Source organism: Myxine glutinosa, chromosome 14, assembly GCF_964187855.1.
Source record: "Myxine glutinosa chromosome 14, kmMyxGlut1.1, whole genome shotgun sequence".
NCBI classification, from domain to species: domain Eukaryota; kingdom Metazoa; phylum Chordata; class Myxini; order Myxiniformes; family Myxinidae; genus Myxine; species Myxine glutinosa.
Genome location: NC_136274.1, coordinates 40,563,559 through 40,590,975, shown reverse-complemented (window position 1 = coordinate 40,590,975; position 27,417 = coordinate 40,563,559). Strand labels below are relative to the sequence as shown.

At 42.0% G+C, this 27,417-nt stretch overlaps 1 protein-coding gene across 4 annotated transcripts in view; it reads left to right on the top strand.

Annotated features, from left to right (window-relative positions):
• Nucleotides 1-27,417, top strand: part of LOC137439654 (acetyl-CoA carboxylase) — a 280,655-nt gene that overhangs the window by 77,525 nt on the left and 175,713 nt on the right. For all 4 annotated transcript variants that reach the window (XM_078768288.1, XM_068135620.2, XM_078768287.1 and 1 more), the window contains exons 6-15: nt 1,462-1,543; nt 3,784-3,882; nt 12,156-12,256; nt 17,797-17,907; nt 19,700-19,909; nt 20,603-20,773; nt 20,995-21,156; nt 21,297-21,460; nt 23,097-23,247; nt 24,744-24,847. In XM_078768288.1, the coding sequence (XP_078624414.1) occupies nt 1,462-1,543; nt 3,784-3,882; nt 12,156-12,256; nt 17,797-17,907; nt 19,700-19,909; nt 20,603-20,773; nt 20,995-21,156; nt 21,297-21,460; nt 23,097-23,247; nt 24,744-24,847 (1,355 nt within the window). The remainder of the gene's footprint in view (nt 1-1,461; nt 1,544-3,783; nt 3,883-12,155; nt 12,257-17,796; nt 17,908-19,699; nt 19,910-20,602; nt 20,774-20,994; nt 21,157-21,296; nt 21,461-23,096; nt 23,248-24,743; nt 24,848-27,417) is intronic.

Genomic DNA, 27,417 nt, shown 5'->3' with positions numbered 1-27,417 from the left:
GAACAAGGGCAGCCTTGTGGGGCATGGATTTTTAATAGTATTAAATATTACATATATCTGTGGACCACCCTAGCGCACATTGCACATTGAATGGAGTTCACTCCGACACCCTTCCTGCACACAGCACACGGCCACTTTCCAGTTCTTTCCACCTCACCACATGCTTTACCACTTGCCATCACCTTCGTTTTTCTGATATTCACCTTCAGACCTTTTGTCTCCATACATTCCTTCCACTTGTTCATCTTCTCCTTCAGTCCATCCATACTTTCTGCAATTAACACCAGATCATCTGCATGCAACAACTCCCACGGTAAACCCTCCTTTACATTCTGAGCCAGCACCTCCATCACAGCTACAAATAGGCAGTGGACTTAGTACCGACCCCTGATGCACTCCCACCTTCACCTCAAACTCACCACTGTTCCCATCCTTCGTCCTTACAGCTGTGCGCACTCTCTCGTACATTGCCATCACTACTCTGATCAACCATTCCTCCACTCATAACTTCCTCAATGCCCATGTCACTATTTCGCGTGGAACCCCATCGAATGCTTTCTCCAGATCAACAAACCCAAGAAACAACTTCTTCCTCTTCTCCATGTACTTCTCCTGCAACTGCCTTACAATAAAAAGCGTGTCTGTCGTTCCTCTTCCTGGCATAAATCCAAACTGCATTTCATCGATCTTCACTTTCTTCCTTATCCTCCTCTCCAACACCTTTTCCATCAACACATCTGTATGATGTCTAATAAATAAAGAAGATATAAGCACATCTGACACTAGGCCCAGGCTTCAGACTTTGGCACGCTCACGAGGCTGCACCGTCGAATAAACTGTTCCAACCCGTCATATTTGACGGCCTTTTTCCTAAATTAATTAAATAATTTCTTAAAGGTAGCCTGGTGTTGGCTTAGCGGTTAGGGTGCCGGCTTGGGATCCTCGGATCCTCGGTTCGAATCCCGGTCGATCGCTGAATTAACACCAGGGGGGTTGACTCAGCCTGTCATCCTTCCGAGGTCGGCAAATTGAGTACCAGCTTGCTGGGATGAATGATCCCGGTGTGTACCCCGATTTAGAATAGGTACACCGTATCCCTGCGCATCGTAAGAGGCGACCAAGGGTTGGCGTCAGGAAGGGCATCCGGCCATAAAAACATTGCCTCAAACAGGGAACCATGATTGTCATGGGGCCCGCAAGGCTAACCCCTGCTCTAGCGGGGAAAATGGCCTTAAAACGATCATTCATTCATTCTTAAAGGTATATTTTTCTGGAATGACTGTTACTCAGACATTTGGTTGCTAGATGGTGGCTGTTTTGCTCTTTTCACATGTGCTGTCCTAATCAAGAGCTGTCCTTGTGCATTTAGTTAGTTGGTCTTTGTGAAGTGAATAAATTTAATAAACTCAGGTGACCATGACATATGTCTGTTGTTCACATGTTGGTTATATTGTGTTGCAGGCTGTGTGGGCAGGCTGGGGTCATGCTTCTGAAAACCCAAAACTGCCAGAACTTCTTTCCAAATACAACATCACTTTTATGGGTGGGCTGTGTTGAAGTGCATTATGTTGGGAGGCCGAGCCGGGGAGTTACGGAGGGGGTTAACAAAAGGGATTTGACCCGTGATGGTTTGCCAGAAAATGAAGAGATGAGACGATTCGTCACGGTTAGCACAGATTTCCTACACGTGTTATTCAAGAAGAAACTAGAACGCCACTCAGTAGAGCGCATACTCCCGCCGTGGGTTTAGTTGGAATAACACGTTTTGTTTAACATCCCCTCTCCCCAAAACAATAAATGAAAAAAGAAAGTAAGCCCTAACTGTCGGAGAATTTATTTTGATATATCTCGGAATTAGAGGAGAAAAGCATCATTTAAGAATAAGAATAAAAGCTTTAATGCAGTAAAACAGAAAAAATCTTTCCCAAAAAAATTCCTGGATCCGGAATAATATCCTGAGCTTTACCAAAAACTAATCAATTCTTCCTTATCCCAAGGGCAATCATCCCACCAACTTTCATCCAAATCCGTTCAGAACTTTTCCAGATATCCTGTTCACGAACACACAAACATACGAACACACAAACATACGAACACACACACACACACACACACACACACACACGGACGGACACGATCTAATGCGTTACTCCTTGGCGGGAGTAATAAACCTGAAAATCGCAGAGCCAGAACCAGAAGTATTTATTTGGTCTGGGAAGCCCATGCGAGGTTTCTTCTTCTTCAGTCTCTCACAACCCTGGGTGAATATGCGATCTTTTAAAAAAAAAGTTCGAATTTTGCCAAATCTGTTTTTCGTTTGTTAATATACCTCAGCCATTGACAAATCTGGAACGAAGTCTTTAAGTTCATCAAATACTGACACCATGAATGACATTCGCTGAGCTAAATGTTGATATCTCTTCTGAGGTAAAAAAAAAAAAAAAAAAACAGTTTTAAAGCATTATACGTATCAAACGATACATTTTATGAAATGGGGAAACCTAATACACACGTTGGTGGTTTTAAAATGACAGAATATGTCTTTATTAGAAGAAAAAAAAATGAACATTGAAGACGACGCTGCTAAAAAAATACACCGCTCTAATGCATAACCACGAGTTTAAACTACATTTACAACAAATATGAAAACTATTTTCATATCACAATGTTAAATATAGAATATATAGAAGATAATGTTTAAAAAAAATGAGCCCTATCTTCCAATTTTAAAAAATCCTTCAAAAAATTCCTGGATCGGGAATAATATCCTGAGCTTCACCAAAAACTAATCAATTCTTCCTTATCCCAAGGGCAATCATCCCACCAACTTTCATCCAAATCCGTTCTGAACATTTCCAGATATGTTGTTCACGAACACACGAACACACACACACACACACACACACACACACACACACAGACACGAGTGAATGCATTACTCACTGGCGGGAGTAATTATTTGTTTAGGTTTGTGGAATGATTCATTCTACCGATGTTTGTTTATTTCCATTTTTTAGGCTGTGATCTTTAGTCATTATGTTGGTAGTAATTTTGAAGTTTTGTGCATTCAATTGATGTATGGCATAATTTATATATTTTATAACACACACACACACACACACACACACACAGACACACACATGCGTACACTTTCTTCCATGAGCTATAGCAACTGTAGAAAGGAAATGTAGTCGTTTAGACTCGCAGGTGAGATCAAGTGCATTTGTTTACCTTTTACTTCTTTCTTATACAAGTTAAAAATGAGATCTTTATTCTCTCCATTGAAACTCACCTCAAAGTTTTTCCTTTTGAGCCCCCCTCCTTCCTCTCACCCTAATATTATATTGAGAATGTCCAATTTTGAAAATTCAAGTTGCAGGTTGTTTTGTGAATTGCAAACTTCAAAAAGAAATTCATCGTTCAAAATACTTTTTGCCATCAGTTTATTGACCGATTGTTCGACTTTTTAAATAACTCAGTATTAATAGTACACCTCCCTTAGCATTGTCTCATCCTAATTGCTTTTTGCTCCGATATGGAAAAATGCCTTTGATACCAGTTTCAGTTTTGCTAAACAGGCTTGTAAATCATTGTTACCTGTTTTCTTTGCTTGTTAATATACACTCATTTGCATTCTTGTTCTTAGCAGCGGCTTTTAATTCTTTAAAAGCTTTTAAAGAGGTTTGTGGAATGATTCATTCTTTTAACAAAATAAAAGTTAAAAGGAAAATATTTTATGCCCGAAGGATGCATAAAGTGAAACATTTTTTGTTCAATCTGCAGGACCTCCTTGCCAAGCCATGTGGTCTTTGGGAGATAAAATTGCTTCTTCCATCGTAGCCCAAACAGCTAACATCCCTACGTTACCATGGAGTGGCAGTGGTAAGCCTGATGAACCTCCCATTTGCTGAAGGATTTTCTTTGGAATGTTATTCACAATAATGTGTGCGTTACTGAAACAAGAATGACTGCATTGTGGTCACAACCTGCGTCAAACTCCAGTAACAAGCCAATCGGAAAACACGTATTTAAAGCACTCTTAAAAGATGAACAGCGTGATTGGGAATCACATTTAATGTGCTCTTAAAAAAATAACTCGACACCTCTCATTTATGTCACCCTCCTCACGGTTATATCAGAACGAGCTGATGCATCACACGGTCATGGATTGCTTAACCCCAATATAGGGCTGTTCAAAAATGACGTAATGTTTTTTTATTTTTTGTAATTTGCGTGATGTAGCACTTGATTACGTAATGTAATATAACGCCGGATTACTGTGCGTTCGTATGTACTGTGCGTTCTGACGGGCTTGATTATAAAACTTTTCTGGTTTAAAACCCAGGTAGTGTATATCAGCACAGGCCTACAAGCCTAATATGTTAGGCCCAGAGCCCTTTATACACAGAGTTTGGCCAACTCGGTTTCAGTTTTTAGCGATCACGTGCCAACAGGCGCCATGTTAAAGCCCTACGCGCGAGCTACAAAATCTAACTATACAGGTCTACTGACTACTGCCGTACATTTATCGTGATCGCCATTGTTCATGTCTCAGCACAACTAAACTTTCTCTTTCAAAAAATTTTCTGGGGGGGGGGGGGGGGGGGGGGGGGGAACATGATAACTAGGCAATGTTTAATCCATTCATTGCATTACATGATAACTAGGCAATGTTTAATCCATTCAGCCATTCATTGCCGATTTTCCACACTTCTGACCAGATCTTATAATGTGCAATGAGAAGTGTATGTTCAATTGCCAAATATTATTTGCCCAACATTGTGCAATTAAAGTGTCAAGTTAACCTGTAAGCTTCCTTGTAACACAATCAATAAATCAGTACCACTTCTAAGATGGAAGAGGAGAGGCAAGAGTGAGAAAGAGTGAAGATGAAATTGGGAGAGAGGGGGAAGGAGGCAGTGGAGTAGGAAAGGTGTCGAAATAGGGAAGTGAGAAGCGTATTAAGGCCAGAAGAGTGTAAGGAAATAGAAAGAAAGAGATTTTGAGGAATAAAAATGAGAGGAAAAGGGGAATGCATTTAAGGAAAAAGAGTACAAAGAGAGCAAGTACATAGATGAGGTAGAGACCTAATCATGTATAAGTAGACTAGTGAATTGAACCAATCTTCATCACTTCTGATGTACCAGCAGAAAGTACAGAGTGAACACTACACATCGTCAGTCATTGAATCTGTTGACACCAAAGCCACCAAATATATATTTTTTTGGAGCAATTTTTTTTCCTTATTTCGTCCTTCAAATTGGCAACATATTTTCTTCTTTACTTATATTGATACTTCAAAAAGTGCTGTATTCCATTACAAATGAAAAAATGAACATTTTCATATCATTTTTGATCAAACATTGCTAATTACCTTCGCAAAAGCGGAAGGTTATGTTTTGATCGCTGTGTATTTATTTGTATGTCTGTGTGTGTGTGTGTATGTTATTCGCATAACTCAAAAAGTATTCAACCGATTCGCATGAAATTTGGTGGGATGATAGGTTATTATCCGGGAACCATTTGATTAGATTTTGGAATCGATCGGGTCAAAGGTCAAGGTCAAGGTCATGAAAAGGTCAAAATCGTCTTTTTACCATAGTGCGGTCAATTTGTGTCCAATTTGTATGAAACTAATGCCAAAATGCTTTGCTACACAGATCTTGTAGTCTTTTATTTTGGCAACAAAAGTAGCTGCGGCGAAGGTATGCGCTCTACCGAGTGCCCGTTCTAGTTTCCATTAGAAATGGTGATTTTCAATTTTCAAAATTGCTGCCAATTTAATGATTTACCAATCATTTTACATTCAAAATAGGCCCTATTCATGTGAGCAAACTTTAAATTGAACTGTGAAAAATGTGGGCTCAAGTTGTGGAGAATATTTTTCTCTTTCTGTTGATCTATCTTCTAAGATTTTTATGATTCTACATCACGAGTTATTACAAGATTGGTCAAAACTCCACATAATTTGGAGTCCGATGTCAATTGATGGGTTAAACACACAAAGGGATATAAATGAATTAACATAAAAAAAATAATTAATTCCATCCCATATAGACATAATGGATGTAGCATGGAGATTTTTATTCTTTAAATGAAAGAAGTGAAACCCAGCAATTCAACGGCCCTCGTTTGGGATGACTGAATGTGAAAAAAAACAAAAGCTTAATACACTGTAAATGAAAAATAATGGCCCAATGAAATTCCAACAAATCCAATCAATACCGTGTATGTACATTTGTGTAACAGGGACAGGATTTGCAAATGACTAAACAATGAATGAAACTCGGGAACATAAAAATAAACCCGTCTCTAGAGCAGAAAGTTGCATGCACGCATAGACTTAATATGTAACTCTATGCCTGCACGCTTGAACGCGTGCACGCGTGCACTTGACGTAGGGCTCCAACATGGCGCCTATTACCGAGTTGGCCAAACTCTGTGTATAAAGGGCTCTGGTTAGGCCCATCAGAAAATCGAGATGGCCGCCATATCATTTCGTCTCGGTGCTATGGTGGGTGGAGTCGACCGACTGATGTCGGTGTGGTCCGGCAGCTGTCCGACCAATGGGTGCACATTTCAAAAATTGACTGACAACAAGAACCCCAACAACAACAGCAATGTAAAGGTCTTTTAGACCTGTGACATTTTGCAGGTAAAAATTAACATATTGCATTTATTTACTGCTGCTACTACTACTGCTGCTGCTCCTGTTACTACTGTTTCTACTGTTACTACTGTTACTACTGTTTCTACTGTTTCTACTGTTTCTACTGTTACTACTGTTTCTACTGTTTCTACTGTTTCTACTGTTTCTACTGTTTCTACTGTTTCTACTGTTTCTACTGTTTCTACTGTTTCTACTGTTTCTATTGTTACTACTGTTACTACTGTTACTACTGTTACTGCTGCTGCTCCTGTTACTACTGTTACTACTGTTTCTACTGTTACTACTGTTTCTACTGTTTCTACTGTTTCTACTGTTTCTACTGTTACTACTGTTACTACTGTTACTACTTTTACTATTGTTACTACTGTTACTACTGTTACTGTAATAGCTACAATTATTCCCATGGCTTCTTGTGAGGTTGGCTGGGGACCTTTGTTGGCCCAAGTCTTTAACGATCTGGCTGTCCAAACCTGACACTTTATTTAAGGTGGCAGGATTGTGGAATTTCATCTGGGTGCTGGAGATAACTTGCTTACTCTTCACAAAGGACACTGAGGGAACAGATGTTTTGAAGTCTGTTTTGAAGACAGCTATTTTGAAGAATTGATTAATCAACAAATCAACAAGAACGGCACTCGGTAGAGTGCATACTGTTACATATTTATGTGAATGTATGTGAATTACTATTCAGGTCTTTGCTTATCAATGTGTAGTCGATTAACGGTTGTTGTGATTAAAGGGTCAGGAGCCCTTCTGGGAAAAAGGAGACCGGAAACGGAAGAAGAAAAGACACGAGGTCCTGGAGAAGCGACGATTCTTCTTCTTCCTCGCCGAGCTCGGACGCGGGCGGTATCGATTGAGCAATGTCAGAGAATCGGCGTTTCAAAGCCCGTCTGGCGAGAGGAGTTACCGGGACGTGTAACTACCCTTTGACACGTCAAGTCACTGTGGGTTCGTGCACGGAACCAATCAGCTGGCACAGTTCGCCTCGCCGTCTACAAGGCCGCGTACGGGTCGCACCTTGGGCCGCGCGTGCTGGGCAAGCCGCGTGTTGCTTTGCCTGCTTTACATTACCCGCTTTGCTTGGCCAGGAGGTGCGCGCTGCAGCCGTTGCACGGGACGTGCCCGGTGAAAGCACGTCAGGAAGGGTCCGTTCAACCGCCCACGTGCGGAGATCGAACTACAGGAGTACGGAGACATTGTGAGAGACATTGACCACGGAGGGAGTCGGGAGTGGGGCTCACGTGAGGAATGTATAAGATGGCCATCTTAGAGTTAATGTAGATGAGTTTACATCTTTGTACTATTGATTGCTGATTGTTGATGGTTGATTGCTCGGGGAATATATCATTGATTATTCCGGATCCTTGGTGTGGGGTTTTTTCTTGGTTGGAATTCATATTGATTGCGTTACTAAAGCGCATACATAATAAATCTTTCTGGCGGAGTTCCTCTCACGGTCCGGGGGTCACCGAGACCAGGTAGTCACCGGGAGGACCACGTAACAGAATTGGGGGCTCGTCCGGGATTTCACCATTCATTCTTTCGGGAGGTGCCGTAACTCTGGGAGCCTCCATAGTAATATCGGCTGCTGCCAACCCCAAAACTCCTGCCAAGTGGTCCTCTTCTGTAGACCTCTCGACGCCTACGAAATGCCTTCCCTACTGTTATGGTCCGACCCTCCAAATCCTTACCATTCCAATTCTTCTCTGCCTCTCTGGCGTCTCTTGTGCTTGCAAACGTGACAAAGCCGAACCCTCTTGACCGTTGCGTTTCCCTGTCTTTTACCACCCGCACTTCCACCAGCGGCCCATATCTGTTGAAGACAGAGGTCAGAACTTCTTCCTCTGTGTTGAAGTTCAGTCCCCCTACAAATAACTTGGAACTTTTGTCGCCATCCCGAGCTGGTGGGGTGTTATTTTCCCTGCGGTGCTCTTTACCAACCCTCGGGTTACCATAAATTTGCCCCCCGGCCAAATCATTTCCGATAATCACAGATACTCCCTCTACAGGAAGCGTGGCTTGTAAACCGACGGTGACCGGTCCTGACACCAAATCGGATTCCAAATGGATGACATGAAGTGGGGCACTAACACAGCCACCGATCCCTTGTAACCGAACACTATCACCAGTTGCGGTACTCTTTGACAATGGCAAAATGCCTTCAAGCATTAAGGATTGATGGGCTCCTGTGTCCCTCAAAACCCTAACCGGTCTTGGGTTAGTCCAGTCTCCCTTGAGTGAGACCAACCCCTCATACATAAATGGTTGGTAACTCTTCTGTGGGCGATTTCTTACGTTTGCCATCGCATTCGGAGTTGTACTAGTCGGACTCCGCTCTGGGTCTTCCCTTTTCATGAGGTAACAACTGGACATCAAGTGTCCAGGTTTCTTGCAAAAAGCGCAAGTAGGCCCGGAGGAAAAACTCGTGGTCTGCCTCGGGCCCCCCGAAAAATAAGTTTGTCTTGGGCCCGCAGCCCTCTGATTTCGAACAGGTGGGGTATCCGCGTTGTCCCCATAATCCTCTCGAGGCCGCCGCCATGTATTGTCGTTCTCTGCACCTGCTGTTCCCCACCTCCCCTGCGGAGATCTAGGCGAGGAGTTAGGTTCGTGGACCCCTATCCGGTGGGTTAAGGCATAATCATCTGCCAGGGTGGCTGCGTCCCACAACTTCGGTACTTTCTTTTCCTGCAGGTACACTTTGATGTCCTCGTGGACACACTGTTGAAATTCCTCCACCAGCATCAGGTCACGCAATGCTTCGAAGTCGTTCCCGACTCCTTTTGACTCACACCACCGATCAAACATATTTTCTTTCACTCTGGCAAACTCCACATGGGTCTCACTCTCCCTCTTCCTAGCATTCCTGAATTTTTGCCGGTAAGCTTCCGGAACCAACTCATAGGCTTTGAGGATGTGCTTCTTCAATACCTCATAATCTGCACATTGGTCCATTGGTAGCGCCGAATAAATCTCTTGAGCTTTTCCCACCAGCACACTTTGCACTAGTATGGTCCAGGCCTCCTCAGGCCAGTTAAACTGTCGAGCCACTTTCTCAAAGTGTGGAAAAAATTTAGCGACTTCCTTTTCACTGAAGGGTGGAACCAGCCTCACATGTCTGCCCACATCCCAGGTGTTCTGGCTAGGTGTCGACCCCGTCAGCAAGGGTGGTACCTCTCCCCGTTCTCTCATTAACTCCAGCTCCTTGAATTTAATTTCTTGCTGAAGCTCCATGTCACGTTCCTTTAATTCCCTTTCCGCTTTTCTCTCCTCTGCTTCAAGGTCCCTTGCAGCTCTCCTCTCCTCTGCTTTTCTCCCTTCTAACCTTTCCTGGAGTTCTCGTTCCACTCTCCTTTCCTCTGCTTGTTTCTCTTCTCTCCTCTCTTCTGCTTTCCTTTCTTCTTCTGCTCTTTCCTTTTCTGCTTTCCTTTCTTCTTCTGCTCTTTCCTTTTCTGCTTTCCTTTCTTCTTCTGCTCTTTCCTTTTCTGCTTTCCTTTCTTCTTCTGCTAACCTTTCCTGGAGTTCTCGTTCCACTCTCCTTTCCTCTGCTTGTTTCTCTTCTCTCCTCTCTTCTGCTTTCCTTTCTTCTTCTGCTCTTTCCTTTTCTGCTTTCCTTTCTTCTTCTTTAATCCGTTCCTGGCTCCGTAATTGCAACTCCAGTTTCCAGAGCTCAACGTCTTCTGGTTCTTCGGGTAGCCACTGCCAGGCTAACTCGTCCCATGTTCCTAATCCCACCATAGACTGTATCACCGTGGTCTGCAACTCTGCCTTCCTCAAATTAGTTCGGACCTCCAAGTTAAAATGTTTGGCCAATTTCAAGAGGTCCGCTTTTAGTAACGCTCGGAACTGTGCCTCACTAGGTGTTACCGCAAAGTTCTGTGCAACAAACGCCATGGTGACTATCGTTAACACCTGTTAACCTTCACCCAAGACTTTACCACAATTTCTCAAAAATTTACCAATTAATAATTAATTATTTAATTTTAATTAATAAAAACTATTATTTTATTATGTTATACAATTTTAAATCCCGGACGTAGACCCAATTGCGAATCCGCAAATCGTAATTTGGACGAGCCCCCAATTCTCTGACGTTGCTCAATCGATACCGCCCGCGTCCGAGCTCGGCGAGGAAGAAGAAGAATCGTCGCTTCTCCAGGACCTCGTGTCTTTTCTTCTTCCGTTTCCGGTCTCCTTTTTCCCAGAAGGGCTCCTGACCCTTTAATCACAACAACCTTTAATCGACTACACATTGATAAGCAAAGACCTGAATAGTAATTCACATACATTCACATAAATATGTAACAATACCTCCACCAGGCTGAACAGTTTGTTTTGTATCCCAATGATAGGCCGGATCTGGATTCGAACCTGAACCAAAATCGAATCGCCTTGTTCTTGTCACCTAACCAACTCATCCACCTCGTTTATTTAGTCATAAGTCATCCATAACTTTTTTAAATATCATGTTATATATCGCTTTTCGCCCGATGCCTCAATGGTGAAGTATCATTCAAAATTAAATAATTTTCGTATCCGAATCGATATTCAGATCTTCACCAAAATATAATCGATTTGTCCTTGTCGCACACACAACCTTCTCTACCAGGTTTCGTCCAAATCCGTCCATAACGTTTTGAGATATCCTGCTCAATGTCGTTTTTGGCCCAATCTCCCAATGGTGAAGAATCGCTTTAAAAATTATACTAGCCGGATCCGAATCCGGATCTTCACCAAAATCTAAACATTTTGTCGGTGTCACATACACTACCTCTCTGCCAAATTTCGTCTGAATCCGTCCACAACTTTTTGAGATATGTTGTTCACAGACAGACAGACAGACAGACAGACAAACAAACAAACAGACAGACAGACAGGCAGGGGTGAAAACATAACCTCCATCCACCTTTGGTGGTGGAGGTAACAATAGCCTTTACAGCCAAACTACTTGGTCATTGTCATGTCCAAATATCAGCCACCTAGCTCAAAAGGTGCCTGAGATATTGCCCAGATGAGAAAGAAAATAAATAAGTACTGGATAAATCGATAATAATGAAGTAATTAATCAGTAAATTGATTTTTAAAAAAATAGAAAACACCGTTTTTGCCAAAGCACGTGCTCACAATTGTGCCCACATTTCAGCTTCCTAGCTAAATGGATGGCTGAGATATCGCCTGGACAAACAAACAAACAAACAAACAAACACAAACAAGAAACCAAGAAAGAAACCGGATGAAAACTGAGTACTCCCTTTCGGCTCACGTCATCGCCGGACCCCCTTTGGCACCCGGCGATGGACGTCATGCAGCGCCTGGAGATGGAATAGGAATGGAGCGGTGTACAATAAGTCAAGGGTGTGAATAGTTTCTGAAGGCATTGTATATAGAGATTCGTTTAAGTAAATAACCTTGTGGAAAGAGCAATTGAGGCAAAGAGATGATGGTCGTTCAAGTTGTGTATTCTGCTTTTGCGTGTTGCATACAGGCCTCACGGTGGATTGGGTCGAGGAGCAAGATGCAGTGATGAGCGTACCACATGATGTCTATGAGCAAGGTTGTGTTCATGATGTGGAGGAAGGACTGAAGGTGATACGCTAGGGTCGTGTCGGCGCTGACCGACTAAATAGGCTTGATGTTTGTAATACAATGTGCAACAACTCTTGATTTCTAAATAAACAACATTTGCAAGAACACAACTTGATTCAAATTATTATTGTTATTATTATTGTTATTATTATTGTTATTACTAGGGCATTGCCCGTACGTGGGTGCCCGTTCCGTGGCCAAAAAAAAAAAAAAACGCTACCCGTACGCTCTACCCCGCCCGTACGCCCGTAAACAAAAAAAACAACGCTCTTCGCTTCCGCCCTTCGCTCTGACTGAATTGGGAGAAATAATGCGCATAAGAAATCGAATTACGTACCGTAATGGCGGTCAGCTCGTAACGCGCTCAGCTCCGCTCGTCTCACATCGGCCATGCCTACGCAACAGAGCGTTCTGTGATTGGCTGCCGGAAGATAAGTCGTCACTGTCCGGAAGTTCGCAAATCGCAGTTAGGATGAATCGTTTTAATTTAATCGCAGTTTGAATTCGTTTTAAAACATAGTTTAACGGCAACATAGTTTTCCAACGTGAAATAAATGAATACGCTGTCAAATGTGCCGTCCGAGGCAGAGTCTGATCGCCACGTTCGGCACACGTGATAGCTCGCTGCTCTCTGATTGGTTGAAGCGTTTTTTGGACATAGCTCGGTAAGTAATTGTCCGATTAATATGAAACCTTGAAAAGGCACATCCTCGGGTCCCCAGCAATATACCTGGCAAGTTTCAAGTATATCGGACCCGTGGTTGTCGAGAAACAGCGGTCACAGACACACAGACACACAGACACACAGACACACAGACACACAGACACACAGACACACAGACACACAGACACACAGACACACAGAGATTGCTGGAATTATAGATAGATTATTATTATTATTATTATTATTATTATTATTATCTGATGAAGACTCTAACCAAGCATCCAGCTTTTCTGCAGGTTATACAACTACTCTAGAATTTAGTGCTAAAAATATAATTTATTTGAAGGGTATCATTTAGAAGAGCGAAATTAATATAGCGCATCCACATTCTGAACTTCGCGGCGGGCTTCGGGTCAGAAGGTACTGAGTTTGAATCCCGTTCAGCTGTTGAATCCAGGTGGGGTTGACTCAGCCTGTTATCCTTCCGAGGTTGGCAAAATGAGTACCAGGGAACTGGGTCCTCTCTCGAGGTGGTTGGTGGCAGGATTTGCACTCTGGCCGCCGTAAAAAACACCTCATTCCGTAACACACAGAGTGTGTGTTTACACAGTGTGTGTTTTCCGGATGGTGCTGAGGAGTCGTCCGAGGATGCAGCAACATGCTGATCCAGCGTATGCTTATATATATATATATATATATAAGCATACGCTGGATCAGCACGATCGTTTTTGCATTCAGCACGAATATACAGTGCATTCAGAAAGTATTCAGACCCCTTCACTTTTTTCACATTTTGTTACGTTGCAGCCTTGTGCTGAAATCGTTTAAATTCATTTTTTCCCTCATCAATCTACACTCAACACCCCATAATGACAAAGAGAAAACAGGATTTTAGAAAGTTTTGCAATTTTATTAAAAAAAAAAAACTGAAATATCACATTGACCTAAGTATTCAGACCCTTTGCGATGACACTTGGAATTTAGCTCAGGTGCCTCCGATTTCTCTTGATCATCTTTGAGATGTTTCTTCACCTTGATTGGAGTCCACCTGTGGTACATTCAATTGATTGTACATGATTTGGAAAGGCACACACCTGTCTATATAAGGTCTCACAGCTGACCATGCATATCATAGCAAAAACCAAGCCATGAGGTCGAAGGAACTGCCTGCAGAGCTCAGACAGGATTGTGTCGAGGTACAGATCTGGGGAAGCCTACAAAAAAAATTCTGCTGCATTGAAGGTTCCCAAGAGCACAGTGGCCTCCATAATTCTTAAATGGAAGAAGTTTGGAACAATCAGGACTCTTCCCAGAGCTGTTCGCCCGGCCAAACTGAGCAATCGGGGGAGAAGGGCCTTGGTAATAGAGGTGACCAAGAACCCGATCTCTGGGAGTTTCAAATGAGGTTTTTGAAAGCTCTATGGAGCTGTATGAATGGTGTATGGGGGAAACTTTGCCCTCAATTTTTCTCAGCGTTAAGGGTTTCGGTGTGAATAATGTGTCAAAAGAAAGACGTGACATCGTTGAAATGGCCAAGACTGTCGGCTTTGATGAGGTGGAGAAGGATGATGTAGAGGAGTTGCTGGACTTGTATCAGGAGGAGCTCTCAAATGAGGACCTTCTACTGCTTGAGATGACATCTACTGATCTTAAACATGATAATTTAAATAAAATAAACCACTGTAATAGTAAAAAATAGGACAATAAAAATGAGGACTGAGGCAGCACTCCCCCTAACCTATGCCTCTTATAATGGGAAATTAGTTTTAATTTACACGTTTTTCATTCACAACACTTGCTCTCAGGGTGAAGGTGAGGAGCTTAGCTAAGGAAAATGTCATTGGGGGCTTCACGACCAGCCCGACATGGGTCTACAGGTTAATGGCACGCCATGATCTGCCGGTTCAATGCCACACACACATCTCCCAACATCTACCCGATGACACGGCTGATAAGACTACACACTTCCAGCCCTACATCTTCAAGCTTCGCCAGGAGCATGAATATTTATGCCTCCGCCCGAAGGTGGCTGCCGGAGACATTATGTTTTCGGGTTGTCCATACGTCCGTCCGTCCGTACGGGCTAAACCTCGTTTTTCTCAGCAACCACATGTCCAATTGAGACTAATCTTTCAGGATAGTAGTGACACCCATGCAGAATGTTTAAAAAAAAATAATTGTGACGTCATAGGTCACGTGGTATTGCACCTTGGATTAAACGCAAATAATTAAAAAATTATTTCTCGGAAACTGCTGAATGGACAAATTTTAAACTCGGCACATTGTCAAGTACTCCCAATGGGGAACAAAAGCTTGATAATGACATCATAGGTGAAGTGGTATACCAGCCAAAAATGTTTTAATCGAATTCCTTATCCTAAAAATCTGAAATTGCATGCACATGATCTCTGACCCATTTGTATTGAAATATTAAATTTATGACATCATAGGTCACATGGATTGGCAGCCATATTGGATTTAACCTAAAACCTTTAAAAAAACATCTTCTCCCAAACCACCAAATCGATCAACTCAAAACATTGTGTGTCATTGACTGGGCATGGTGATTAAAAGATTATCATGAAAACATCATTGGTCACATGGTGTGGCAGCCATATTGGATTGAACGAAAATATTAAATAATTATATCTCTGAAACCACTTTCCCTATTGATGCTAAATTTTACAAATATCATCGAACACCACTGTTGCATATAGTTTGAAAATGATGTCGTAGGTCACATGGTTTGGCAGCCATCTTGGATGGAAAAACGAACCTTATCCGATCAACAAGAAACCTCACAAACGTGATCCCCTACCCATACATATGCGGAGTGTACATTATTATTTTTAAGGTCATATGTCATGTGGTATGGCAGCCATATTAGCTTGAAAGCCAATATTTAAAAAATTCCCTTCTCTGAAACTGCTTCACCGATCGATGTGAAACATATCATGTCTGGTGAAAATGTGTTACTTGAAATCAGCTGAAGGGATTTATATCAAACCTGTTTATTTTAGGACAGTGAATGAGGGCATCTACCCATTGTGGGACTATGTGGAGGAATATTGGCGACAGTCACATTATTCTATTTTTTTTTTTGTTTGTTTTTTTTAGGGTGAAAAGCAGGGGTGCGGTTAATACACGGTCCCTGTTAAAACACCGTAAAATACGGTTAAAATAATTTGACAGAATACATATTTACCCTCGCCAGAGGAGAGGGTATTGCATTTGGGTCCGTTTGTCTGTTTGTTTGTCTGCACAGAATTAATATGATTTTCTCTGCAACTGTTAGTCCGATTGACAGGAAATTTTCACCATAGGTGCAACTCCACCTGTATCTATCTATAATTCCAGTAATCTCTGTGTGTATGTTTGTATGTTTGTATGTTTGTATGTATGTATGTATGTATGTTTGTCTGTGACCGCTGTTTCTCGACAACTACCGGTCCGATATACTTTAAACTTGCCAGGTATATTGCTGGGGACCCGAGGATGTGCCTTTTCAAGGTTTCATATTAATCGGACAAGTAGTTACCGAGCTATGTCCAAAAAACGATTCAACCAATCAGAGAGCAGCGAGCTATCACGTGTGCCGAACGTGGCGAACAGACTCTGCCTCGGACGGCACATTTGAGAGCGTATTCATTTATTTCACGTTGGCAAACTATGTTGCCGTTAAACTATGTTTTAAAACTAATTACGTGCACGCTATGGCGATTTCTTTACCAAACTCCGCAAGCCGTTCGCTTTGGACCAAACCATTTCATGTAAATAGAGGGGGGGGATTGTCACCGTACTCGCAAGCCGTTCGCTTTGGACCAAACCATTTCATGTAAATAGAGGGGGGGGATTGTCACCGTACTCGCAAGCCGTTCGCTTTGGACCAAACCATTTCATGTAAATAGAGGGGGGGGATATAATTTTAGATATAGATATAGTACGGGCATGCCCTAGTAATTTTTAAATTATAATTATGACATCATAGGTCACGTCGTACCTGATGGCCCATCGCCCATCTTGGAAAAACCGAAAAGATTGCACCTCTATATCTCTGAAAGTGCTGCATAGAAAAAATTGAGACACGGCTCATTGTAAAGAGCTCTCTATGTGGAATAACATATGTCATAATTCGACAAGTACAAAACGTCATCCGATCAAGATGAAATTTCTATTTCATTTCATTTCAAGATGAAATTTAAAAACCATTGAAAATACGTCCTGGCGAGGGTCTGCAATCTCCGATTGCTCTTTCTTGTTAATTTTGTTATTGCTACTTATGTTCTTTATTGTTATCTTCAATGGTGCACTTCCCAAAAGTCCTAAGATTGAATTGAATGAATATGAATGATCGTTTTAAGGCCATTTTCCCCGCTGGAGCGGAAGTTAGCCTTGCGGGCCCCATGACAATCATGGTTCCCTGTTTGAGGCAATGTTTTTATGGCCAGATGCCCTTCCTGACGTCAACCCTTAGTTTCCTCTTATGATGCACAGGGATACGGTGTACCTATTCTAAATCGGGGTACACACTGGGATCATTCATCCCAGCAAGCTGGTACTCAATTTGCCGGCCTTGGAAGGATGACAGGCTGAGTCAACACCCTGGCGTTAATTTAGCAATCGATCGGGATTCGAACTCAGGATGCTAAGATCCCAAACCGGCACCCTAACCGCTAAAGCTCTTTCACGAGCCTCGATCTTGTACACAAAAAAAAAGAAAAAAAAGAAAAAAAAAGCCAACACCAGGCTATGTCCAAAGATTGAATGGTTGTACATAATGACTTGATTGCATTTCACATGCTACACTGCTACAGGTATAAAGTGATGTACTCCATTCCTCGTCATGTTGACTGGTTCTATGTGTTCATGTTTGCAGGCTGCTGAGACTATTGGTTACCCTGTTATGATTAAAGCTTCAGCCGGTGGTGGTGGGAAGGGCATTCGGAAGGCCTGCGATGCAGAGGACTTCACAAACCTTTTTCGACAGGTTTATCCATTTCATTGCCACAGTCTTTTAACTATTCAGGATTATTTACAATAAAAATACGTCCTGTGTTCTAACTTTGTTTTCCTAAAAAAAATTGATTAACTTTTGCAAAGAGGGCTCGTGTTTGCAGCAATCCAACACGTGTAATTTGTCCTCTTATTTATTTATTTATTTATTTTGAGCAGTGCTCTGAAACCAGTACGAAATTAAATAAAACTTGAAAGAAACCAGTCTTTGTTTAGTTATTGCGAGGATATTTTTAAAAATAGAAAATTTGTGCAAATGACAGTACATTAGCCCAGACCCCGTTCAAAAGGATGCATTAATTTGAGTTTTCAAACTGCAAATGTGATTTAAAAAAAAATGGTGCCATTTGCCAAAATATAGATGATGGCTGCTTATTATTTTTGCTAAGAACACTTTAAGATCAATTATCACACTTTAAAAAAAAAAATGGAATAGTTAAAGTAATAAAGGTGAAAAATCACCTGCGTCTCATTGTCACGACAAGGTGGTGTTTGAAAGGGAACAGCTTTTGGTTTGAACCTTCAAACTTGCAGCTGCGTCCCCGTACTGTGGCGGAAATGCTCTAATAAAAGGATGTTGTTATGTAATAGCTATTTGCTGCCATTGTTATGCTGCCGGTTCTACCTTCGCCACTGAAGGTGGACGGAGGTTATGTTTTCACCCCTGTCTGTGTGTTTGTTTGTCTGTGAGCGGGATATCTAAAAAGTCTTGGATGGATTGGGACGAAATTTGGTTTACAGGTTGGGTCAATCGATCAAAAAACCAAAGCAACATTTATTTCCTTCAAGAAAAGAAGCACGTATAATGAAGACATTTTAATAGCTGGAGGCTGAATCCCAAAAGGCAAGCTTGTAGCGGGAACACCCTTGCACATTCAGATAACATTAAAAAAAACAAAAAACTATGGAATTGCATCAAACTATATAACATATACACTATACAGTATGGAAAAAAATTCTTGTATCAAACAATTTCACAGGATGAGTGGATTAGGAGATCAATGAATCAATGGAAATGGCTGTGTGACGAGGACAAATTGATTTGATTTTGGTGAAGATCCGGATCTGGATACTATAATTTTAAAAGTGATTCTTCACCATTGAGAGAGAGGGCCAGAAACGATGTATAGCATGATATTTCAAAAGGTTGTGGATCACTTATGCCAAAACTAGGAGGATGAGTTACTTAGGTGACAAGAACAAACCTAATAGATTTTGGTTAAGGTTCAGATGCATAACCAGCCTATCAGATACAAAATGGAAACTGTTCAGCCTGGTGGAGGTGTACGCTCTACGGAGTGCCGTTGTAGTTACAAATGCGGTACGTTATCCACTGAAAATGAGCATAATGTGGCCATAAACCCTGGCATATGATGTATTACCATTGGCAGGAGTGAAAACCCATAATGGGCAAAAATAATCTTCGTAATATGAATAATTTTGGTTGAACGTAATCATTTAGTGTTCCTAACATTTTCCCATTCTTCTAAAATGCTCATCACTTTTTATTTTTATTTTATTTAAATCATTGCACATTTTCCAAGTAAAGGCATGCCAACGAGCCCATCATGGTTACCCATGAGGTTCAACAACTTTGTAATAATTTTCACCTGAGAATGGACTTTGTTTCCCTTTGTCAAAATGACTTGGCTCAGTAGAAGGTCTCCGTTCGAGGTAATTTGAGGGTGTTTTGCTGGTCAATATCATATGAGTGAGGCTGGATCGGATGTTGGCATCTCCTGTGGATAACATGCATCTTGTTTCAGGTCCAAGCCGAGGTTCTTGGCTCACCTGTCTTTGTGATGGCTTTGGCCAATCACGCACGCCACTTGGAGGTGCAAATCCTAGCTGATCAAAGTGGGAATGCCATCTCACTTTTTAACCGTGATTGCTCCATCCAGCGGCGACACCAGAAAATTATAGAGGAAGCACCTGCTTTAGTAGCCGAGCCATTAGTTTCAAGACAGATGGAGCAGGTACCTTTTGGGATTTTGTGATATTTTTGAATACAAAGTCGAGGCTCTTGAAATACTGACATGAAAAAAATATGGGAAAGTGGTCATAAATAGTCTGGCTGAAGTTGGTTTGTGAATGGCGTTTTTTTTTTTAAAAGAGCGAGACTTATGGAAGAGCAAGGTTAAATTGACAATGGGGTAATGGAGGAACAACTGGCAAGGGGATAAACAAATGAGAGGGAGCGAGGGATAGAGGGAGAGAGGGAGAGAGGGATAGAGGGAAAGAGGGAGTGGGAGGGAGTGAGAGGGAGTGAGAGTGAAGAAGAGGGGGAGAGAAGGAGAGTGAAGGAGTGGGAGTGAAGAAGTCGGCGTGAAGAAGTGATTTTTTTTTACTTTGTCTGCTCTGTCTGCCTGTAAAAAAATTTACTCTGTCTGCCTGCTCTGCAGTCAAACCAAATTGAAAATCATTCCAAACAGGAAACACTGTTTTAAGGATGTCATAAAGGACAAAAGCAACTGGCATGAATGTAATGTAACGTGTTTGATGAGGTGGTGTAATAGCCAGTGCGACCTTTGAAATCATTATTTTATTTCAATTAAATTATACACTTGAACACTGAGTGGATGAGGTGTTCTATGGACTCTGTAGTACATTTTCTGTTGCGGTTGCGCTGCAGTGTGTCATGCTGGTGCTGCCCATGTGCTGTGCTGCAGTATGCAATTCGGCTTGCCAAGATGGTAGGCTACGTGAGTGCTGGAACAGTGGAGTATTTGTACAGCCCTGACGGCAGCTTACATTTCCTTGAACTGAACCCACGTCTACAGGTAGAGCATCCCTGTACGGAGATGGTGGCCGATGTAAACCTTCCTGCTGCGCAGCTCCAGGTACCAGCTTTTATCCAGATGCTTGTGCAGAATAGCTGTGTTTTAGTCTGTGGACATTCTGTTTTTACTTTCCAAATACCTGATGATGTAGTGATGGAGGACTAATTTTATTATATATATATATATATATATATATATATATATAATTTTATTTAATTTTATATGTTTGATGATGGAATGAATGTGGAATGAATCGTATCCTATCTTAACCTTCCCTTCAGATCAGCATGGGGATCCCTTTATACAGGATCAAAGATATTCGTGTACTTTATGGTGAGGCTCCATGGGGGGACACGGTAATTGATTTTGAAACTGCGAGAAACGTGCCGATTCCTCACGGACACGTCATTGCAGCGAGGATCACTAGTGAAAACCCCGATGAGGTGTGTCTGGCTTTTTCTGTTCTTTTTGAACTCTTAAAGATACTCACGTTTTTCTGTCCTCTTGGCTGTACCCAATCACCTGCATATTGAGCAATTGGCTCTTTATGTGAAACTTTGTTCTCTGCCCCGCTACGGTACAGGGTTTCAAACCAAGCTCTGGCACTGTTCAGGAGCTCAACTTTCGCAGCAGCAAGAATGTTTGGGGATATTTCAGTGTTGCTGCATCAGGAGGTCTGCACGAGTTTGCCGACTCACAGTTTGGCCACTGCTTCTCTTGGGGAGAAAATAGAGAGGAAGCCATTTCGTAAGCTTCACGCTACCTTCAACTGTCCCAGTTTACCCTTCGCTCTCTAACATCTTTTTAATTACCCTCAATATAATTTTCATCTGCACATTATGCAAGCACGCACTTGTCAGCCAATCAGGAACCCCAAAATACGTAGGAAGAGAGCAAAGGGTAAACGTGGCTGTCCTCCACGTAAATGTATGGGAGATATAAATAAGTCAGATTTAATGCTTCATGATGAATTTTTTGAATAGAGATGTGAAACTATAACCTCAATGGTGATCAGATGTAGTAATTCTCATGAAAAAAATTGAGTTTTGTTTCCTTTGAACAAGTAAAACCAGAGAGATCATATAATTTAGTTTTTTATGAACAAGCACCACAAACAAAAATCTGTGCCCACTTGTACCATGAAAACGGTACAAAAGTGGTTGGGGAAGAAATTGGACTGCATTGTCATCCACCGGATGAGGAACGTGCCTTCCACGGCTTCAGCGACACTGTGTACCCACCCTCTTCCCCACAGGTGTGCTGTCGTTTTGTGGTTGCCATTGGCTAAATACGAGCTCATCCGCCTCACATGAAGGGTTGCACTATCCCTCTCTGCTACCTGAGTTGCCGCAAACTGGTCAAATCCAGAGGGTGTTTTTTTTTGGAGATTCCATCTCCTTACTGGATGGCTGTTGGCTCCCGAAAGGAAATTATCCACCATTTTTTCTGGGTGTTGCTTTTAGTCCTGGTAGGGTGTCACAGTCACCCTCCCCACTAGCAAAGCCAGTGAAGGGTGTCAGTTTAGTCTCCGACAACCTGATCATGCATCAGGTGGCATGTTACCAGTTACCAGTTACATCATGGGTTACATGTTACCAGTGGCAGTCCCAAAAGGCTGACCTGACTGTGAATATCTTACCCCATATGGTCTTGAGAAATAGGACATGGTTGGTCTTTTAAAGTTTTGCTTTGTGTTTTGCACTAAAGAAACAGTGCTAGGTTCTCACTCGAACAACATAGTCACTCGAGGCTTGAACATGGTGGTGTTATAATAAACATGTGCAAAGCAATCTTTTTCAATAACAGGAGTATGTGTAAACACTATGATAATTAAATTCTTCTTGTTGACAACAAATCGCTACAACCTCAACATACAATCTTCACAAAACGTATTACTCAGTCGATCCTGGGGAGAAAATGCAGGCAGGGTATAAGCAGAAGACCCACCCGATCAAGGCCTGAAGGCCAATTATCTGGTTTTATTTGGGGTCAATTTTTTTATCCAGACATAGCCCTTGATCTTCCTCTGGATGAAAGATGAGGCCATACAAATTTTGGTTGCACCGGTTCCTGCAGGGTCCGAATGCATAAACGAACAAACAAACAAAGTTGTACTAATCTTTGTATAAGTATTTTAATTTGGTTTGGACTCGTGCTTTGTGACAAAAGCCTAATTTTTTTTTTAAACATATCGGTTGGCCCATATACACGTGACCCATATACATAAGGGCACATTTTACTATAGTACAAAAAGAAAACATTCTTAATTTCTGGGCCAACTTGGATCCGCTGTCCAGTTAGATTAGTGATTTATGACACATATTTGCACACATATAAATCTTCCTTTCACTCTTCCTCGTTGTCCTTCTGTGCTTTTCTGTAGAAATATGGTGGTGGCCTTGAAAGAACTGTCCATCCGAGGAGATTTTCGTACCACTGTAGAATATCTCATCAGGGTCCTGGAGACAGACAGCTTCCAACAGAACAACATAGACACTGACTGGCTTGACCGGCTTATTTCTGAGAAAGTTCAGGTTTGTGTAGACACCTGGAGGGTCTACTTTGACACATTCTTTCATCTTGATCATCTTTACTCCTTAAAATATGAAGCACAGATGGGAGTCAAAATGTTATTCTCTTTTTTTAAATCCTCTTTTAATGGTAGACGTGACTTTTATCCCAATGGTATCGGTAAACCCGCCCAATTCTGGGAAGATTGTGTGACGCTCACTACATGTAAACTAAATTGAAGAAGGGGACTAACATACGATGTATTTCTCAAGTTTTCTGGCACAGGATCCTTACCTCATGGTTGGGGGAAAGACCTTTTGACTCCCGAGTGTATGTTTAGGTAAATGTCGTCCTTTCTTTGGGACTAACAGTCCATCAGTTTGAATTCAACAACCACTCGGATTCTTTGCTGGGGGCAGCTATTCGATGGACAACCATTTGCCAACCGTCTACATGTTAAAAATGCGTTGATGGTTGAATTTTAACTCCCTCTCCCAACCTTCATACATTCCACCTTCCGTTATATATATATTTTTCCTATCGTCTTCTCCACTAATCCAATCCTTTGGTTTTTTTTTTTGGTTTTTTTTTTACTTTATTCCCTCTTCTTTTCATTTTCTTTTTTATTTTTCCTCTTCGCCTCATCCCATGTTTAGTTGCATTTGTTTTTGACCAAAGTGAACAATACCGGTACTGCATTGTTTTCCCTCCTCCCCCATCTTTTTCCTTTTTCTATTTTCAGTTACTGCACCTCATTTTCCCCATGCTTTTTGAAAAAAAAAAAAACAGGGGGATATTGTAATCGGCTCCATTTGTCTGACTGTCTATCCATCTGTCCGTCTGTCCGTTCGTCACGCTAACTCCTAAACAGTTGTGCAGAAATTCACCAAACGTGGTAGTTATGATCACCACATAGCATGGAGATGCAAGAGGAGTGTCATTTTTGGCCCTGCCCCCTGGTGTGGGGTCAAAAGGTCAAGTACCAAAATATGCAATTATGGGCTCATTTTAAACCATTTTTTAATGAAACTTTGTATATGCAATCAACATTGGGGGACGCATGAAATACGGTAACGGGTCAAAACGGGGAGGGGTGGGAGAAACTTTAAACTCAAAATTTGATATTTGGTCATCATTCCTGGTGGAACCTTTTGTCATGTTTCAACATTGCTTGAGGTGGGAAGTGTGGGGATTTGCGATGGCGTGTCATCGACTTCGCTCTAGTTGTTTACTTTGTAAAAGTGAAGCAGTTGTTGAGAATACTGTGCATATAGGTGTATCATCCAGGTAGTTCTGGGATCCAATGAAGACATTGCATACGATTGTTATTTAATTTTGGTAATGTGAAAAGGTGTATTGGCCATGTGCCAAGCTACATGCATGGTGGCAGTGCTGTTCTGCTGTACAGTTTGCAGGCTTAAAGCAGAGAAGGTACATGTGTTTCGCTAGTAATATGTATATAGCAAAGAAAGCCGGTACTATGATTGCTGCTGTTGGTTTTGTTGTTTTTTGTTTGCAGGCGGAGCGGCCTGATACTTTGCTTGGTGTTATATGTGGGGCCCTACATGTAGCAGACACTGCATTCCGCTCCAATACGTCCGACTTGCTGCATTCTCTTGAGAGGTGCCGATCATTGTACTACGTATGTTAGAAATAGATATGCAGCATTTGCTTAAAACCTTCAGTGTTATATGCCAACCGACAGTTTTATATAAATTGTAGTTTCTGTGTTAATTGTTTATTTTGTGCTATCAGTGTGTATAACATTTTTGACATTTTTGTAATATTTGACATTTTGACATTTAACATTGAGTACCAGTTCACTGGTAATTCCCTGCTTGTCGTTAAAGGCGGCAAAAAGGGTTGGCGTCAGGAAGGGCATCCGGCCGTAAAACATTGCTTCAAAAAGGGGACCGAAAAACAACAACAACCACAGTTCCCGAAAAAGGCCAACCCCCGCTTGCGGGGAAAAATGGCCTCTAAAGGTTTTTTTTTTTTTTTTTTTTTTTTTTTTTTTTTAAGTGTGTATAACATTCTTGCATGCCAACAGTTTCAATCACAACAATTATCCGTTCATCAAGTTGCTCAAGCCTAGCAGCTTGGGCTTTAACCCCCAGTTAGTGTTTGGTGACTGGAATTATCTGGGTATGAAATGCGTCCTGTTTATTTATTTGGCCCTCCAAACACACACCTGATTACAGTCCAACCTTCCTTAGCAACCACCTTTTCATAGTAGCCACCTAAAATTCCCCCAGAGAGAAAACCAGGTGTTAAATAACTTGTACAGAACAATCACCTGCCTAACACAACCAGCAGCCACCCGATCGATTGCTTCCCTTCTAAGCTGAAATTTGTACACGATGGACATCGATTCCATTGTAAGTTGGTAAATTCAGTTTCCATGCATAAAATAGTTTTCACGGCAAAACACACCGACAGATCTCTTCCAGATCTCTGCAATGATACCAGACTGGGTGGTGTAATGGTTGGAGCATCTGCTACGTGCTGGGCGGTCGGCGCTTTGAACCCTGACCGAGTCATACCAAAGACTTTAAAATTGGTCCGTGCTGCTACCTCGCTTGATGTTCAACATTTTAAGGACAGAGCACAGACAAACAATGCTGGGAAGGGAATGGCAAACCACCTAGTACCACTGGTGAGGAAAGCGGCGCCATGGTTGTGACGTCGCTGCTACCCTGAGTATCTCGGGCCGTGACGCCACTTCCCCGAAACTTAGTGACTATGTTTTTATCATTTAATAGACCTGTATTGTGTCTCGTCTATATGTCCATGTGTGAGTGGCAGCTCCATTATGAGCCGTGTATCATATTTAAAAAAAATTTGTGTTTTGGGGTATTGAACTTCCGAGTTCCATGTTTCATGCATTTGCATTTTATCTTTCATCAATCCTGTGCACTCATTACTATTGTCTGCTCCGACTAGGATTGCGTTTTCAATCTTCAAATTTAACTGGGTTGTCAGTGTGATAACAAACTTCAAATAACAAACTTCATATCTCACCGAGTGAGATATGAATTCATCACTTTAGAAAATAATTAAAAGTAAACAAAGGTCACCAAGCCAGGTTTGTTTACTCTACTATACATTTGGGTCCTGCACCACAAATGTCGTCGCTGTACTGCAAAAAAATGGCGGCCGTAAACCTGTACAGAAAGATCACCTGTCCATAAAGGCCACATTTTCCGTTTCCCTTGAGCTGTCTTTCTGTACAGGTTTGACTGTATTTTAAATTCCAAATGCAGGTTTCAGAAGGTGGAGCCCTCCCATGTCGTGTGTGTATGTGTGTGTATGTGTGTATGTGTGTGTGTGTGTGTGTGTGTGTGTGTGTGTGTGTGTATGGGTGTGTGTGTGTATGTGTGTGTGTGTGTATGGGTGTGTGTGTGTGTGTGTGTGTGTGTGTGTGTGTGTGTGTGTGTGTGTGTGTGTGTATGGGTGTGTGTGTGTGTATGGGTGTGTGTGTGTGTGTGTATGGGTGTGTGTGTGTGTGTGTGTATGGGTGTGTGTGTGTGTATGGGTGTGTGTGTGTAATGTGTATGGGTGTGTGTGTGGGTGTGTGTGTACATGTGTGTGTATGCATGAAAGTTGTTTTTGCCTGTTATCCCCACATGTGAGTGGGCCTCAGGAGATGGAATGGAGATCTACCAGGTCTCAAAGTATCCGTATCCGTGTGTGTGTGTGTGTGTGTGTGTGTGTGTGGTGTGTGTGTGTGTGTGTATGGGTGTGTGTGTGTGGGGTGTGTGTACATGTGTGTGTATGCATGAAAGTTGTTTTTGCCTGTTATCCCCACATGTGGGTGGGCCTCAGGAGATGGAACAGAGATCTACCAGATCTCAAAGTATCCGTGTGTGTGTGTGTGTGTGTGTGTGTGTGTGTGTGTGTGTGTGTGTGTGTGTGTGTGTGTGTGTGTGTGTGTGTGTGTGTGTCACTACTCCTAAATACCCGTTCCCTTTGGGAGCATAAGATGGTATCAATACCGCTCACTCCGGCAAGTGTCAGTGGCCAAACTACTTGCATTGTGCTTGTCAGATTGGAGGGGTAGGGGGGGGGGGGGGGGGGGACTATTTTGTGCCAGTGACCTCACCGTATGCAAAATTAAAATGAGATTTGCTTTGTATGCAAAATACAAAAAACGAGTATGTATGGTAGAGATTATCCTAGCCATTTTAGATAAA